General features: G+C 33.5%; 1 protein-coding gene and 1 long non-coding RNA gene across 3 annotated transcripts; both read left to right on the plus strand.

Moving 5' to 3' along the window:
* Positions 1–1,544: 1,544 nt before the first annotated feature.
* Positions 1,545–7,054, plus strand: ntpcr (nucleoside-triphosphatase, cancer-related). Its single transcript, XM_059565453.1, has 5 exons — positions 1,545–1,676; positions 2,777–2,939; positions 3,010–3,106; positions 5,042–5,242; positions 6,931–7,054. The coding sequence occupies exons 1-5, from the start codon at positions 1,643–1,645 to the stop codon at positions 6,997–6,999; spliced, it is 564 nt and encodes a 187-aa protein (XP_059421436.1). The 5' UTR covers positions 1,545–1,642; the 3' UTR covers positions 7,000–7,054.
* A 1,509-nt stretch (positions 7,055–8,563) lies between these two features.
* On the plus strand, positions 8,564–9,723 carry LOC132156465 (uncharacterized). Of its 2 annotated transcripts, none has more exons than XR_009437428.1 (3): positions 8,564–8,705; positions 8,900–8,966; positions 9,078–9,723. It is a non-coding gene; the product is annotated as an uncharacterized LOC132156465 (long non-coding RNA). The 2 variants fall into 2 exon arrangements; XR_009437427.1 differs by having other exon boundaries at positions 9,591–9,723.
* Positions 9,724–13,687: the final 3,964 nt, after the last annotated feature.

The following is a 13,687-nucleotide window of genomic DNA, read 5'->3' on the forward strand; positions in this document are numbered from 1 at the left end:
TTTTCACATCAGTTCATTTAGGTTGAGATTGTTTGGTCTTTGGGTATTCAAGGTTGAATAATTCTTGGATATCAATTGAAAAACAACTATGATCTGAACCTGGAGTAATAGTGGCCCCAACTGGAAAACTGAAGAAAAGCTTTTTTACAGAAGGACATCAAAGAATTACTTTATTATTATTATTATTATTATTATTTTTAGGATTTTGAAATAAACTGAGTGTGCTTAAATTACATGTTTTAAACTATTTAGTTAACTTATTGATAGCTTTTTTTAAAACAGCATTTTGTTTTCTAATTTGCAATAACATATGATTCTTTATTTTTAGCATTATTTTTAACCTAGTCAAAATAACCCAACTGCAGTTTGACTGAGATTAATTGGAATGCACAATGAAAAAAACATGATTTTTGAGAATTGTTAAAAACTGAGTTATCTGTTTTTTGCAAATGAACTCTTCATGTGTATATATATATATATATATGTATATATATATATATATATATATATATATATATATATATATATATATATATGAATGCAAAAAAATAAAAATAAATAATAATAATAAAAGATAACTGAAGATCCATTTTTATAAAAAATTACTGCGGCTGATCAAAAACACATTTCTCTGGCCTCTGCTTCATGTGTACCTATGCAATACTTATTAATAATAATAATAATTATTATTAAAATAAATAATGATATTATCATTATTATATCAATTTTTTTTACAACCACAGAACAACAGTAAGAGAAATGTTCCATTCGTTAGCAACACGTAACCAAGTGTACATGGTTAAAACGTAAATTAAAAAAAAAATAATAACTAGCTTCTCTGTTCTTTTTGTATTCTATTTGTTTTCTTTTTATTTATTATACAATTAACAAAAAAAGGCCTCTAACACTAGCCTGGTCTCTTCTTATTCTATTCTATTTGTTTTGTTTTTATTAATTATATCATTAAAAAAAACAATCTTGCTACATGTACTGTGTTAAGCTAACTGAGACTTGTCATAGCACTTGCATATCATTGCTCTTTTGTAGATTTTGATTTGCTCCAATTGTTCTCATTTGTAAGTCGCTTTGAATAAAAACCGTCTGCTAAATGACTAAATTCAATGTAATGTAAATGTAAAATTATGCAAACTAATAAAAATAATAATTATTAATATTTAATTATTATAATAATTCAAAGTAAAATGTGTCAGAGTATAATAAAAAAAAAATCAGTTCCACTTATTATCAGTAATACGCTTTATTAGCATTGTACTTCTAAACAAAACTACAATTTTGTTTAAAACCCTTTATGAAAAGAGCTAACTAATAAACTCCATTTCCCAGTAACCCACATTATAAGATTGTAAGTCTAGGAGCTCATTTAATACCACACATGCCAGAAAACAGAGTCTACGAGGTCGGTGTTGCCCGTGGAAAAAGAAGACAAGACCCCTCAGTGCATGCAAGATGTCCTCATTTATAAACTTTTGAATCCTGTGCACAGGCGCGTGACTTCCTTTGCGCTTGCGTCATATTTTGTTGCCGGAAGTTATGTAGCAGTGTGTGTCACTCGCCAAAGAACGTATCAAGTGTACATATGTGGGATCACGACCTGAAATAAAGCATCAGGAATCATCTGTAAATGATGAAGCACGTGTTCCTGACTGGCGTTCCCGGTAAAATGAAACATCAATTTTGATATTTTAATTATAAGCGTCATACTATTTTAGTTAATGTCATAAAACTACAGAGATAAGCCCGTAATAGTGCTGACAGTGTCGCGTAAACATGACTAAAGACGTGAAAAGCGTAGGGAACAGATAAACCGATTCAATTGAGCGAGTAATTTACGTTGGAACCGATTCGATTGATTCAAAATAATAATAATAAAAAAGATAAATAAACAACATGTTGTTGTTGTTGTTTAACCTCAGTTTAAAAACCATGGTTTATCTATGGTTAGTGTAGCAAAACCTTGGTTAATTTGTGGTTACTTACCACGGTTTAACTAAAATAACCTTGTTTTGTTTTTTTTTCCACCTTAAGAAGACATGTAGGATGAATATAGAGATGCAGTTTTCACTGCTTTAGAATTTTAACAGAACTTTGGATAGTTTCCATGTACTTGTCTAGAACTTGTGATATAAACTCAAAATTGCAAGAGAAAATAAATTATTTTTTTTATCCTTTTATCATTTATTAAACCTGTTAACTTTCACCCGGCCCCTCGGTGGGCCCCCTACGTTTACTTCACTATATTACAATTAAATCCTAATCCAATCATCACAAACTATATATCACGACTCCCAAATAGATATTTTACCAATCCTTTTTGTTAAAAATTATGTAGGAAAAGTAATCGATTAATTTATGACAAGAGTGTACCTCAAAAACCTACATCATAACAGGAGTTCTGACCTTTGTCAAAAAAAAAAAGTCTTCTTTGTTGCCCTTTTCTCTAACACATTTTAGAAATCATCAGAAATTATATATCACTTGAAAAATTAAAATATTAAAATGCATCCTTTGAAACCCATTTTAAATTCAAACATTGCATTACCGTGAAAATGGTGCATCAAAATCATGTCACAAAATGTTTATGTTTCATGAATTATAAAAATTTTGTTTTGGATCATGCACTTTTAAGTCTATGTTCAAAAATGTGAGTGACAGTTAACAGGTTAATTGATCAGTTAAGCCGTCATGTAGTGAGATCATTTATAGCCACCCATTCATGGTGACATAAAGTATCCTAAGCGTGTGTTTTGTGTGCTAGGTGTGGGTAAAAGCACTCTGGTGAAGAAAGTGTGTGACGCCATGGTCTCGGCCGGGGTTTCTGTCAGTGGTTTCTACACGGAGGAGGTCCGAGAGCGAGGCAGGAGAGTGGGCTTTGATGTGGTCACACTCACAGGGGACAGAGGACAGCTGTCCAGACTCCGGTATCTCTCTCTCCATCAGTCAGCCGCTGCTCGGAGTCAGTCACTAACACACTCTTCTGATCTGATCCAGCGCTCAGGCCGCCGCAGGTGGACGTGAACTCAGGGTCGGTCAGTACGTGGTCGATCTTCAGTCATTTGAAAGCCTCGCTCTCCCACTTTTCAGAGACGTACGTATTGATGAATGGATTTTATGCATTTTATTTAATTTCAGTTAACTTTTATTTTAATGTGTTGCCTTTTTCCATTAGGTTTTTTTATGTTTATAGCTTTATTGTTTATTCATTTTAATTTCAGTTTTTGTTTCATGTTAGTACATTAAGTTGAACTAGATAGATGGATGGATGGATGATGTAAACAACAAAATGCATGCTGTTAAGTGCATCATTTAGTGAAACGAATCTAAATTAATGTACCATTTACACTCAAACTTAAGACAGGGTTATTGAAGTTAACTAAAATTAAAACTTATTATGTTAGTTCATCAAAATTAAAACTAAAACCTTAAACATTTTTGTAACTAAAAATAAAATGAACATCAACTGGAATAAAATAAAATAAAATATAAAAAAAACTATTTTTGGTTTGAACCAAACTATTTTAAAATGTATTTTGTTAATGTAGTTAATGTATTTAATAAAATTACTTAAACTGAAATAAAATATGAAATAAAACCATATAGCCATATTGAATAAAAATGAAACCTACTTAAAATGGCAAAAACACAAAATTACTAAATCTTTCAAATGAAAACTGAAATGAAAACTCAAAATTTTCAAAATTCACATTATTATTAAATATTAAATAATATAAAATAAAAATAATTAAACCTTAAACTTTATTTTTACTTGAAATAAAATTAACATTAACTGGAATAAAATTAAATGATAAAAAAATCATTTTTTTTTGGTTTGAACCAAACTATTTAAAAATATATTTTAATTTAGTTAAACTTGATTTAATAAAATTACTATAACTGAAAAAAAAAAATTAAAACCATATAGCCATATTGATTAAAAATGAAATCTACTAAAAATATCAAAAACACAAAATGACTAAATCTTTAAAATGAAAACAAAATATTTTATAAATAGCGTTTCAGTTTTACTAAAATATCACTGCTTTGAAACAGTTTTCACTCAAAAATAAAAACACTCCAGTAATCTTTGTTCTATTTAGAACTTTGAAAAACTCTCAAAGTCTATGCCTATGCAAAGTCTGGCCTTGCTTTGAAAAACACAAAAGACATTGTTTAGCAGAGTCTTCATGCTGAACCTTTGAAAGCCTCAAAAACCATACAAAACGTTTCAAGCCTAAAAAATATCAAAATGCAGGAAATTTCTGTGAGGGAATGTAAGTTATTATTCGCTAGAAATGTTGCATGGTAGAAAAATTTTTCAATTAGTTTTGTATTAATTTTTATAAGTGTCTATTATTTGTATTAGCTTTTTGTTTGTTTGTCATTTAAGTTATGTTAGTGCATCAAGATAAACTGTATGAAAATTAGAAATGTTACCTGGCAATTAGAAATAAAATATTTTTTAAATTAGATTTTAACCTATTAACAAATAATAACATACTGTATACCAGAACCACACAGGGTTTAAGGTTTTTGATATATTCATTGTAGCTCAGTTGACTTTTATTTTAAGTAACAGAGAGGTTTACTCTACTTTGATTAAATACGTTTGTTTTGTTTTGTTAAAAAAACATATACCAGAACCACAAGGGTTTAGGTTTTATATATATTATAAAACCTAAAACTGCCAAATATGCAACACATTAAGTTTATTAGTCTAGTTTACTGTCTAATAGATAACAAATAGATAAACTGTGTTTTTCTTTTTTTTTCTGATCGGTTTAATTTATATATATATATACATGCATACACACATTTAATTTAAATTAACTTTTGTTTTATTTTAAGTAATAGATGTTATTAGTTTCTGTTTTTTTTTTATGTTTATATATATAAATTTTTTATTTTAGCTTTTGTTTTAGTTATGTTAGTACATCAAGTCAAACTAAATGAAAATTACAAATATTACCTGAAATCAGATTTGGCGTGTTTTCCACATCATGCTTTGAGTTTGATTATGGAACAGATGCGGGAGGGAAGCAAGAGGCTGTTTGTCATCGATGAGATCGGAAAGATGGAGTTGTTCAGCCAAGCGTTTGTACGTGCGGTGAGACAGACGCTGGACGCCTCCAGCTGCTCCATCCTGGGCACCATCCCTGTTCCTAAAGGAAAACCTCTCGCGCTGGTGGAGGAAGTGCGCAGCCGACAGGACGTCAAGATATTTATGGTAAAAACGTGTTTTACATCACTCAAGATTTCCAAGCAAACTTCCTTCTCAGCTTCCATTTGCATGCAACACTCACTCACACACACATACTGCAGATCATTCAACAGATGCTACAGAAATACACTCTTCTTGTCCTTTATCTATTTCAAAGAGTTTATATTGACCCTATGATACACTCCCAAAAAAGTTAGGCCTAAATTTAAGATTTATGTATTTGAATTGCATATAAAATTTCCATGCATTTGGATTACAGCGTTTTAACATTAACTAATAAACTTAACGTGGTGCATATTTGGCAGTCCAACACCAGTCAGAATTTGATCATCAACTAATTGAACATTGCTTGTTCCACAGCTAGCCGTATCTTAACAATATTCATACTTTTGAACTGAATAAATGGAATTGTAATGGTGTAATTAAGTAATGGTGTTTTTGTTTAAAAGGGCCAGGCTAGGAAATAAAACACACAATTTCTGTAATGTACTGAATTCATTTTAAATACACTAACAGATTTATTTACTTTTTGCTAAATGTTGCTTACATTTTTCTTTTCCTTTTTTACAATAAAGTGCTGATTCTAAACAACTGGAATAAATGCATTTTGAAAAGGATTATTTAAATAAAATCAAACAGATGCAAATAGATAAACTTTTTTTGAGTACACAAATCTGATCGGTTTCATTTATGCATGACTGACACATAGATGTCACTCAGGTTTATTAAAATTGTGCAATTCAGAATGGATGGAAATTCTACATGCAATTCAAATACATAATTCTTCAATTTAGACCTAAATGCTTTTATAAATCAGAAGTGCATAGTTCCCCAAAAGATATCAGATGCACGCTGGCCTTCTACACGGATGACATTGGAAGTATGGCTTCATTTGAGTGTTTTTCTGTGAGTCAAACAGGACATGTGTCTAGATAAGCATAAGATGAATCCAGACATATGGAAACAATCAGTGTGTGGTTTACATGTGTGCTGCTCATATGATAAATGATAACAGATTCCTGTACATTTCTTATTGTGGGTCTGTATGGAATCTGAGTCCACATCAACAGAATTCAAACTCGCATTATTCACTAAATTCTGTGCAATCCAGCACTTAATCAGTGTTGATCAGAACTGCAAGAGATTTGACTGAAATGTAAACAATACTATTTTATTATGCTGTCAGCTAACAATATATAATAAGTAAATCAGTTACATCTATTCTGCAAATTTCCACAGACAATCAGTGAAGACGCATTTGAAAGGACACCGATTGTTTATATATATATATATGATCAGAACAAGAGTTTGAATTACAAAATAATTCAACTTCATTGTTGCCCTGCTTCAGGTTTACTTTCATGCAAAAATCAGGGAATTTGTAAAGTGTCGGTTTTTTATTTGCACTGGGAAAGTTTGTGCCAGTGTAGTTTAGATTTTTCAATACAGATTTGTCTAGTTATTGGTCTACTACAACATGCAGTTTGTGAGTTCAAGCCATAAAAAAAATGCTGTTTAAAAGTCTTACTCAGTATGAGAAATCTTGGAAGATTATTGGTCAGAACTTAAGCTGAGAACTCTCTGAAATGGATGTTTAATGAACAAACCAGCCATTATTTCACTATTGATAACTATTTATTTTTAGAAAGTGTCAAATTCCAGTTAAGTTATGCTGTCTGTCTGTCCTCCAACAGATCACGAAGGAAAACAGAGACGTGATCTTCGACGACATTGTCTCAGCTGTACAAGAGTGCCTGAAGTAAACGCATGTGTTAATTATAATTGTGATTTTTGTTTGCCATCAAGCCGTGTTCATACAGTGCAGCGTGTCACACGTGTGTGATGTATGCGTGTGATTAAGCATCTTTCTCTCCAGCACATCTCGTAATGGACGGAGCTCTGCATTATTGATTGCGAGCCAGTGTGTGAGATGAACATAGGTGATGTCAGCCCTTAAATGTTTTCAGTGGGACAGGACGCGACCTGTCCTCATGAGCTTCACATTAAACAGGAAAATAAATTCATGTTTATTTTTACCATAAATATGGAAACATGTTCCTGAATATGTTTAAAACATGTAATACTATCTGTTTCACTTTTATATAATAAATGCATATTAAGTTATATATGTCATTATTTACTGAAACTTGAATGCATAAAAACTTACATTTTGTCTTTTACTTTCACAAAGTTAAAAAAGTTTCTTTGTTTTTTTGGCAACAGCAATTCTGTCTGTTTAAATGGGCAAAATAAAATGTTGTCATCATGTTCCAAACCTGTATTAGTTTCTTCTTTTAAACACAAAAGATTTTTTGTGATATTTTGTGAAATGTTGCTGACCAAACAGCTGCCAGTACCCATTGACTTCTATAGTATATTCCATAAGTTAATGGCTACCAGCAACTGTTTTAAAATTAGATATGTTTACAACAATATAGTGAGTAAATGATGTAATTTTCTGTTTTTAATATGCAAAAAAATAATTGCTTTTAATGCATGTGTAACTGCCATAGCAAGTTTGTCCTCTTGTTCTCACCGTATCCCTCTTCCTCTCAGCCACGCCCCCTAGTTAGTTTTCAGGTGGCTAGCAGACAGGAAGGAAGTCGACCGGAAGTTGAAGTCGGCCGCGTGCCGCCATCTTGTAGCAGAACTTGCGTTAGCATCCCATTGACTCCCATTCATTTTGGCGTCACTTTGACAGCGAATAACTTTACATCTGAGGCGTTTAAAGACTCCATTTGTCCATTATTTATTTCTAAAGATACACGAAAAATGTATAAAGGGCTCCATTACCTTCTATGCTACATTATGGCCCCGTAGAAAAGTTTTTGTAAAAATAGGCTAACGATTGCGTCATAACCACTCGACTCTCTGTCGCACAGTAGAGAAATTACCGTACAGACAGGAGGAGAAGCTCGCAGGCAATCGGGGAGACGTCAAGAGAGAAGCCCATAGATACAAGCCCTGGCGTTACATTTTAAAATACTATACAAAATAATTAATCAGAATACTTACTCCTGCTCACTCACGCCAAAGAACTCCCCGCTCAAGCTCGCCGTCTCTGCAAGATGAACGATGGCAGTTTGCACGCACAGCTACTAGAAGATTTACATCTGTCAGACAGGTTGCTGACGTCATCAAGCTTAGTTTGAGTCTGCGCGTCAGAAACGGAAGTGCTAAAAATCACTAAAAATGGGCTTCACTTGTCTCAATTGAGTTCCAATGGGTCCATTTCTTTTACTGTCTTTGGTGGCTAGTCATTCATTAGCGTTAATGGCACTTCGTATAAAACCGGCAGATCGGGTGGAAGACTAAGTAATCCCTTGGCTTGTATGTCCTCCTGATATTGTGTTTGCTGTGTTGTCGCCTATGAAAGACACTTCTGGGTAGCATATTGTTGATCTACCGAAGGTCTTGGCTGGAATACGCTGTGTGCGCATTGTCATCACCTCTTGGAATACGAGTTGAGGTAACATTGGCTGTATGGTTCACTGCAATAGACTAGTGTTCGCCATGTAACATGTTTGTAGATGCATGTTTATAGTAAGTTGATTTACTATATGATTGTTTCACTGTAAATCCTTGAGATGTGACTAACCAATGACCTTGATGTATGATGGGCTATTTTGTATGTGAACTATGCTTGTGTGTGATTTCATGTAGGTTCGTATGTGGGGGAAGTAACCAGGGAGTCCCATTTCCATTTATGTTGGGTGTTGTATTCCTAGAGGTAAAAGGAAATCTTGGTTATTGTACCTGTATTACCTATCATTGATTGATAACGGTTAGGTTATATTTACTGTACATAATGGATTTTAATGGTGTTTGTTTCTCCTTTCAGAATGATTGTCACTGCTGCTTTGCCTCCTGTAGTTTTAATGTAATTGTAGCTTTTGCCTTAGTTCGTTTTCTTTATTTTTGTTATTTTGTTTGCCCATTTGAGCTGGCCTAAACATAAGCGTGGTTGGTTCTCTTGTTAGTTTTTTTTGTGGGCCGTAACTGGAGTACTATTGGCTGCCCTAGTAGGTTTAATAGTAATATCAATTTTCCTTCTCCTCTTTGGGGAAGTAGAGTGTTGAAGCTAGTTTGTGGAGTAGGCTGCCAGATTTGAGTCCTCTTTTTATATCGTGTTGCACACAGTATTTGCAGTGGTAACGTGCACCTCACTATTTGCAGTGATTGCTCTTGTAGTGTCTGTGCCTATGAGTGTGTGTGTGAGTATGTCTGTGTGAAAAGGCAACAGAATCAGCTGCACGGGTGGTGTGTTGGTCTCATTCCTCTTCTAGGACAGGCAACCTCTCCCCAAACAGCCGAACCATCGAAACATTCATTGTTTGTATTTTTGATATTTCAGGTGGCAGCCACTATCTCCCTCTAGCTGGTCTAGGGTGTCTAATCTGTATCGTCCCATATTATTCTGAGAAACAAGCCCCAGACTGTTGTTGTATTGAATTACCTGTTAATAAATAGTTGTATTTTTATTGAAATCACGTCTCTGTCATTACTTTAGTATCTGTGTGTGAGAGCCCTCTTGTCTAAATCTAGGTGTTGGAGGCTTACCTAAGGTACATCTTGGTGTGAAAGGCCCCAGGTGGCGTAGTCGAGCACCCTACAGACAATACCTTTTGTCACTTAGCTCCCATAGGTCACAATCGCAATATTGTTTAAAACAAATTGCTAAATATTAGTCGTTCATCCCGTCGCAGATGGTCAGTGCAATGCTATGAACCCAACCAAAACAACTGCGTTTAAAACGTCTGATGTACTTTTTTTTAATAGATTTAGGCATAAAGGCTTGGAACTATATAGTGAGTAAATACTAGAATTCAATAGAATTTAAAACATTCTTTACAAAAAACTGATATCAGTACATTTAATTTTATTACACAATGCAAAAAAAATAAAGTTCACAGTTGACTGATGCTATTAATCCAACCACTGCAACTGTGTTTGCACTTTATCTGATCTCACATTAACATTTTAAGCACTACATTGAAAAAAAAAATGTATTATTATTAATGTGTTATTGAGCAACATTCACAATGAGGATTATGCTCTTTTGTGAAATCAAATTGAAAATTAATCTCCCTTCAATTGCATTTGCATTAATTAGTGAGATATCCTCTTAGACGTGCTGCGATCAGACCTCATCATAGAAACTGCAATGTTTTGTCTAAATTGTACAGAAATATCGTTGCACATCAAAACAAGTTCATAATGTCTCTGAATCTCAGTGTGTGTGTTTGTTCTAGGTCATTTGAAGGTGAAGGGCTGAAGAGGCCAGACAGATCAAGAAGGGGATTGTGGGTAGAGCTGTGGCCGTCAGGGGACTGGTGAGGGTCACCCTGCTGCTGTTTTCTTAAAGGCTGTGCCAATCGCCCGCAGTGGCGGCACAGATGGATTACATAACAGCGCTGATGGGGCCGTGCCAGCTTCTGTCCCATATCTCACCCACTGTGACAGAGATTACTTACCCTATATGCATTTGTCTTCTGAGATTCATCCCTTTAACTAGCCTCATGTCGTCTTGCATAACCAACCAATTCATGACATGTGCCTTGGGGAATCATTTTAACCATGAATAAAGAAACATATTTCACATGAAAGGACGTTTAGAAACTCACTAATAGAGACAATATATTTACACTTTACAATGTTTTAGAGTTGCAAAAGAGACTGCACGAAATTTCTGGAAGCTTTCTAAAAATACAAATTCCAAAAGTTTCCAAAAAATCATGGAATGTTTCTGGAAACTTATCAGAAATTCTCTGCATCTGTGCAACCCTATATGCCCCTGCAAACTCCCAAGTGCAATACTACGGTGTTGTGGGAGGCTGTCAGGATATTTGGATTAGCATGTACAGTAGTTAGGGTGATCTGGATTGTTGCTAGGTTATTGCTATTTAGTTGCTATGTAGTCCAAATATACAGAACTACCAAATTTAGATTTTGACATATAATCATTGCTGTTAATATTGGTCATCGTCTGTATGATTACATCATTAACTGAATTTTACATTACATGTACATGAGCTACTACTAAATATACTGAACAAAAATATAAATGCAACACTTTTGTTTTTAACCCCATCTTTCATGAGCTGGACAAGTACAAGACTTTTTCTATGTACACAAAAGGCCTATTTTTCTTAAATATTGTTCACAAATCTGTCTAAATCTGTGTTAGCGAGCACTTCTCCTTTGCCGATATAATCCATCCATTTCACAGGTGTGTCATATCAAGATGCTGATTAGAAAGCATGATTATTGCACAGGTGTGTCTTAGGCTGGCTACAATAAAAGGCCACTTTAAAATGTGCGTTATACAGAATTTCCTCCCCTGTATAATTGTCTGGGAGGTGATTGCTTAGTATTTGACGTAAATATTGAAATACTAATGATTCTGCATAAATGTTGACTCATTCGTTTTTTAATAGGACTAATAGCATTTAACACCGGAGCATCATGACACCTAATGATTTTGTATCCTGTTATTTATTCATTTTCCTCTAAAACTGCTTTCAGTGGCTTTCCCTTGTGCACACCAAAGATGAGTTTAGCCTCGATGAAAATGGATAGAAGCAATTTCCATAAGTCCACTTTATCTGAGCTTGCAGAAGAGTCTTGGTGATTACCAGGAGCGTCTGCCCATAAGAGCTGCTCCATCCGGTGCCAACACATACAGATGGTGTGTGTGGACACGAGTGTTTCTTCACTCATTGACAGAGCCATCAACACAAGCCTTACTGAATAAGCATGTTTGGGCGTCTTTGTCACCTTTCATTTCCATATCGCTGACATGCATTCACAGAGGGCAGACGCTAAATGTCGTACCCCTCCCTGCATATTATAGTGTACGATGAGATTTTTGCACATCAAGATGAATCACAACAGACAGGCGTGCTAGCAATTATCCAATGCCTCAGAGTTCAACAAATGAGAGATACACACTGGACAGAAGCAGCATTTATTAGTCTTAGATATTGAACTATTAAATGCATAAAAGATAGACTTTGGAAATGAAAGAAATCAGAGTATTTTGGCAACAAGGATGGAACATAAAGGTCTTGTTTTTAAAATCTAAATAGTTTTCCTCTTGTTTAACTGTGTACAGTGTTAATTATAATGCAAACAAAATAATGATTTGCAAACAAAAACAATAATATAATTTCATTTTAGTGATTTATTTATCTGCTACAATAATATAATGCTTTTGAATGATCTTCATTTGAAGGTATCTTAATTTCTTCTGTAAATATGGATCGCAACGTTTAATTATTTGTTATATTGAATTATTAGATCAAGTGAAATACAGACCTTTAACAGATTTATATATTTGATTCTCTTTGTTTGCATATGAATTATTTGCAATTAGTTAACCAAATTACAATGCTTTTAATTGTTCGACTGCTCAAATACAGACAAAACTGTTTATCAGATCTATATTATATTAACATATCAGTTGGGACTCATATGAAAGAGCAGAACAAAAATACAGGACCGACCACAAAAACTGAAGTTTCCTGTGAGTCATGATGACTTGAGGACACGCATACATCACTACCCTTCAAAACACACGTGTTGAGTTTCACCTTTGAAGCCACGCAGATCAAAGCGTCCAAGGAAGACCACAGTAAAGAGAGAAGGTCTCTCAATATATTACAGGAATCATCCATGTAAATCACCATTAACCACAGAAAATCCCTTTGACTCATCCTTCTGTTTGCACAAACTGGTTTTGTAGCATTGCACTTACAGTACATAGGACATCTGTGGTGCAAGACACTGCATGCACAGGACAAACATTCAAATGCACTCTTAAGATATAAATGTTTCCTTTGTATGTGCATTACTTAAAAAAAATTAGATATAAAAAAAAACTTTGTATCAATGTTAATAATGCAAATAAAATGATGTGCAAACAAAAACAGTATTTTGACCTCTAAAGTCATTTTTGCAATTTTTATGATTTATCTTCTTTTGGAGGCATCTTATTTATTTATTTTTTAATAAATATTGTTTGCATATTGAATTATTTGCTGTTAGTTACTGAAATTCTAATTCAGTTGATTTTAAATTGATTGACTTATCTGATTTATGTTAATTTATTTCAGTTTTACACATTTAACCCTTTGTTTGCATATTGATTAATTTGCTATTAGTTAATCAAATTATAATTCAGTTTTTTATTATTATTCATTTTACACATTTAACCCTTTGTTTGCATTTTAAATTGTGTTATTAGTTAGTCAAATTATAATTCAGTTATTTTTTTATTTTTACCGACAGTTCAAATACAGACTGGTCTGCATATCAGTTTTATAATAAAACCAGATTTACACATCTTTCTATTTTTGTGACTATTTTTGCAGATCGCCATTGTGAGCATTTTATAGGAAAAGCTACTGAAATGCAAAATTCAAGCTTCACAGTTCTGCTATAAAACTGACT

This window comes from Carassius carassius, chromosome 14, assembly GCF_963082965.1.
Source record: "Carassius carassius chromosome 14, fCarCar2.1, whole genome shotgun sequence".
Taxonomy (NCBI): Eukaryota; Metazoa; Chordata; class Actinopteri; order Cypriniformes; family Cyprinidae; genus Carassius; species Carassius carassius.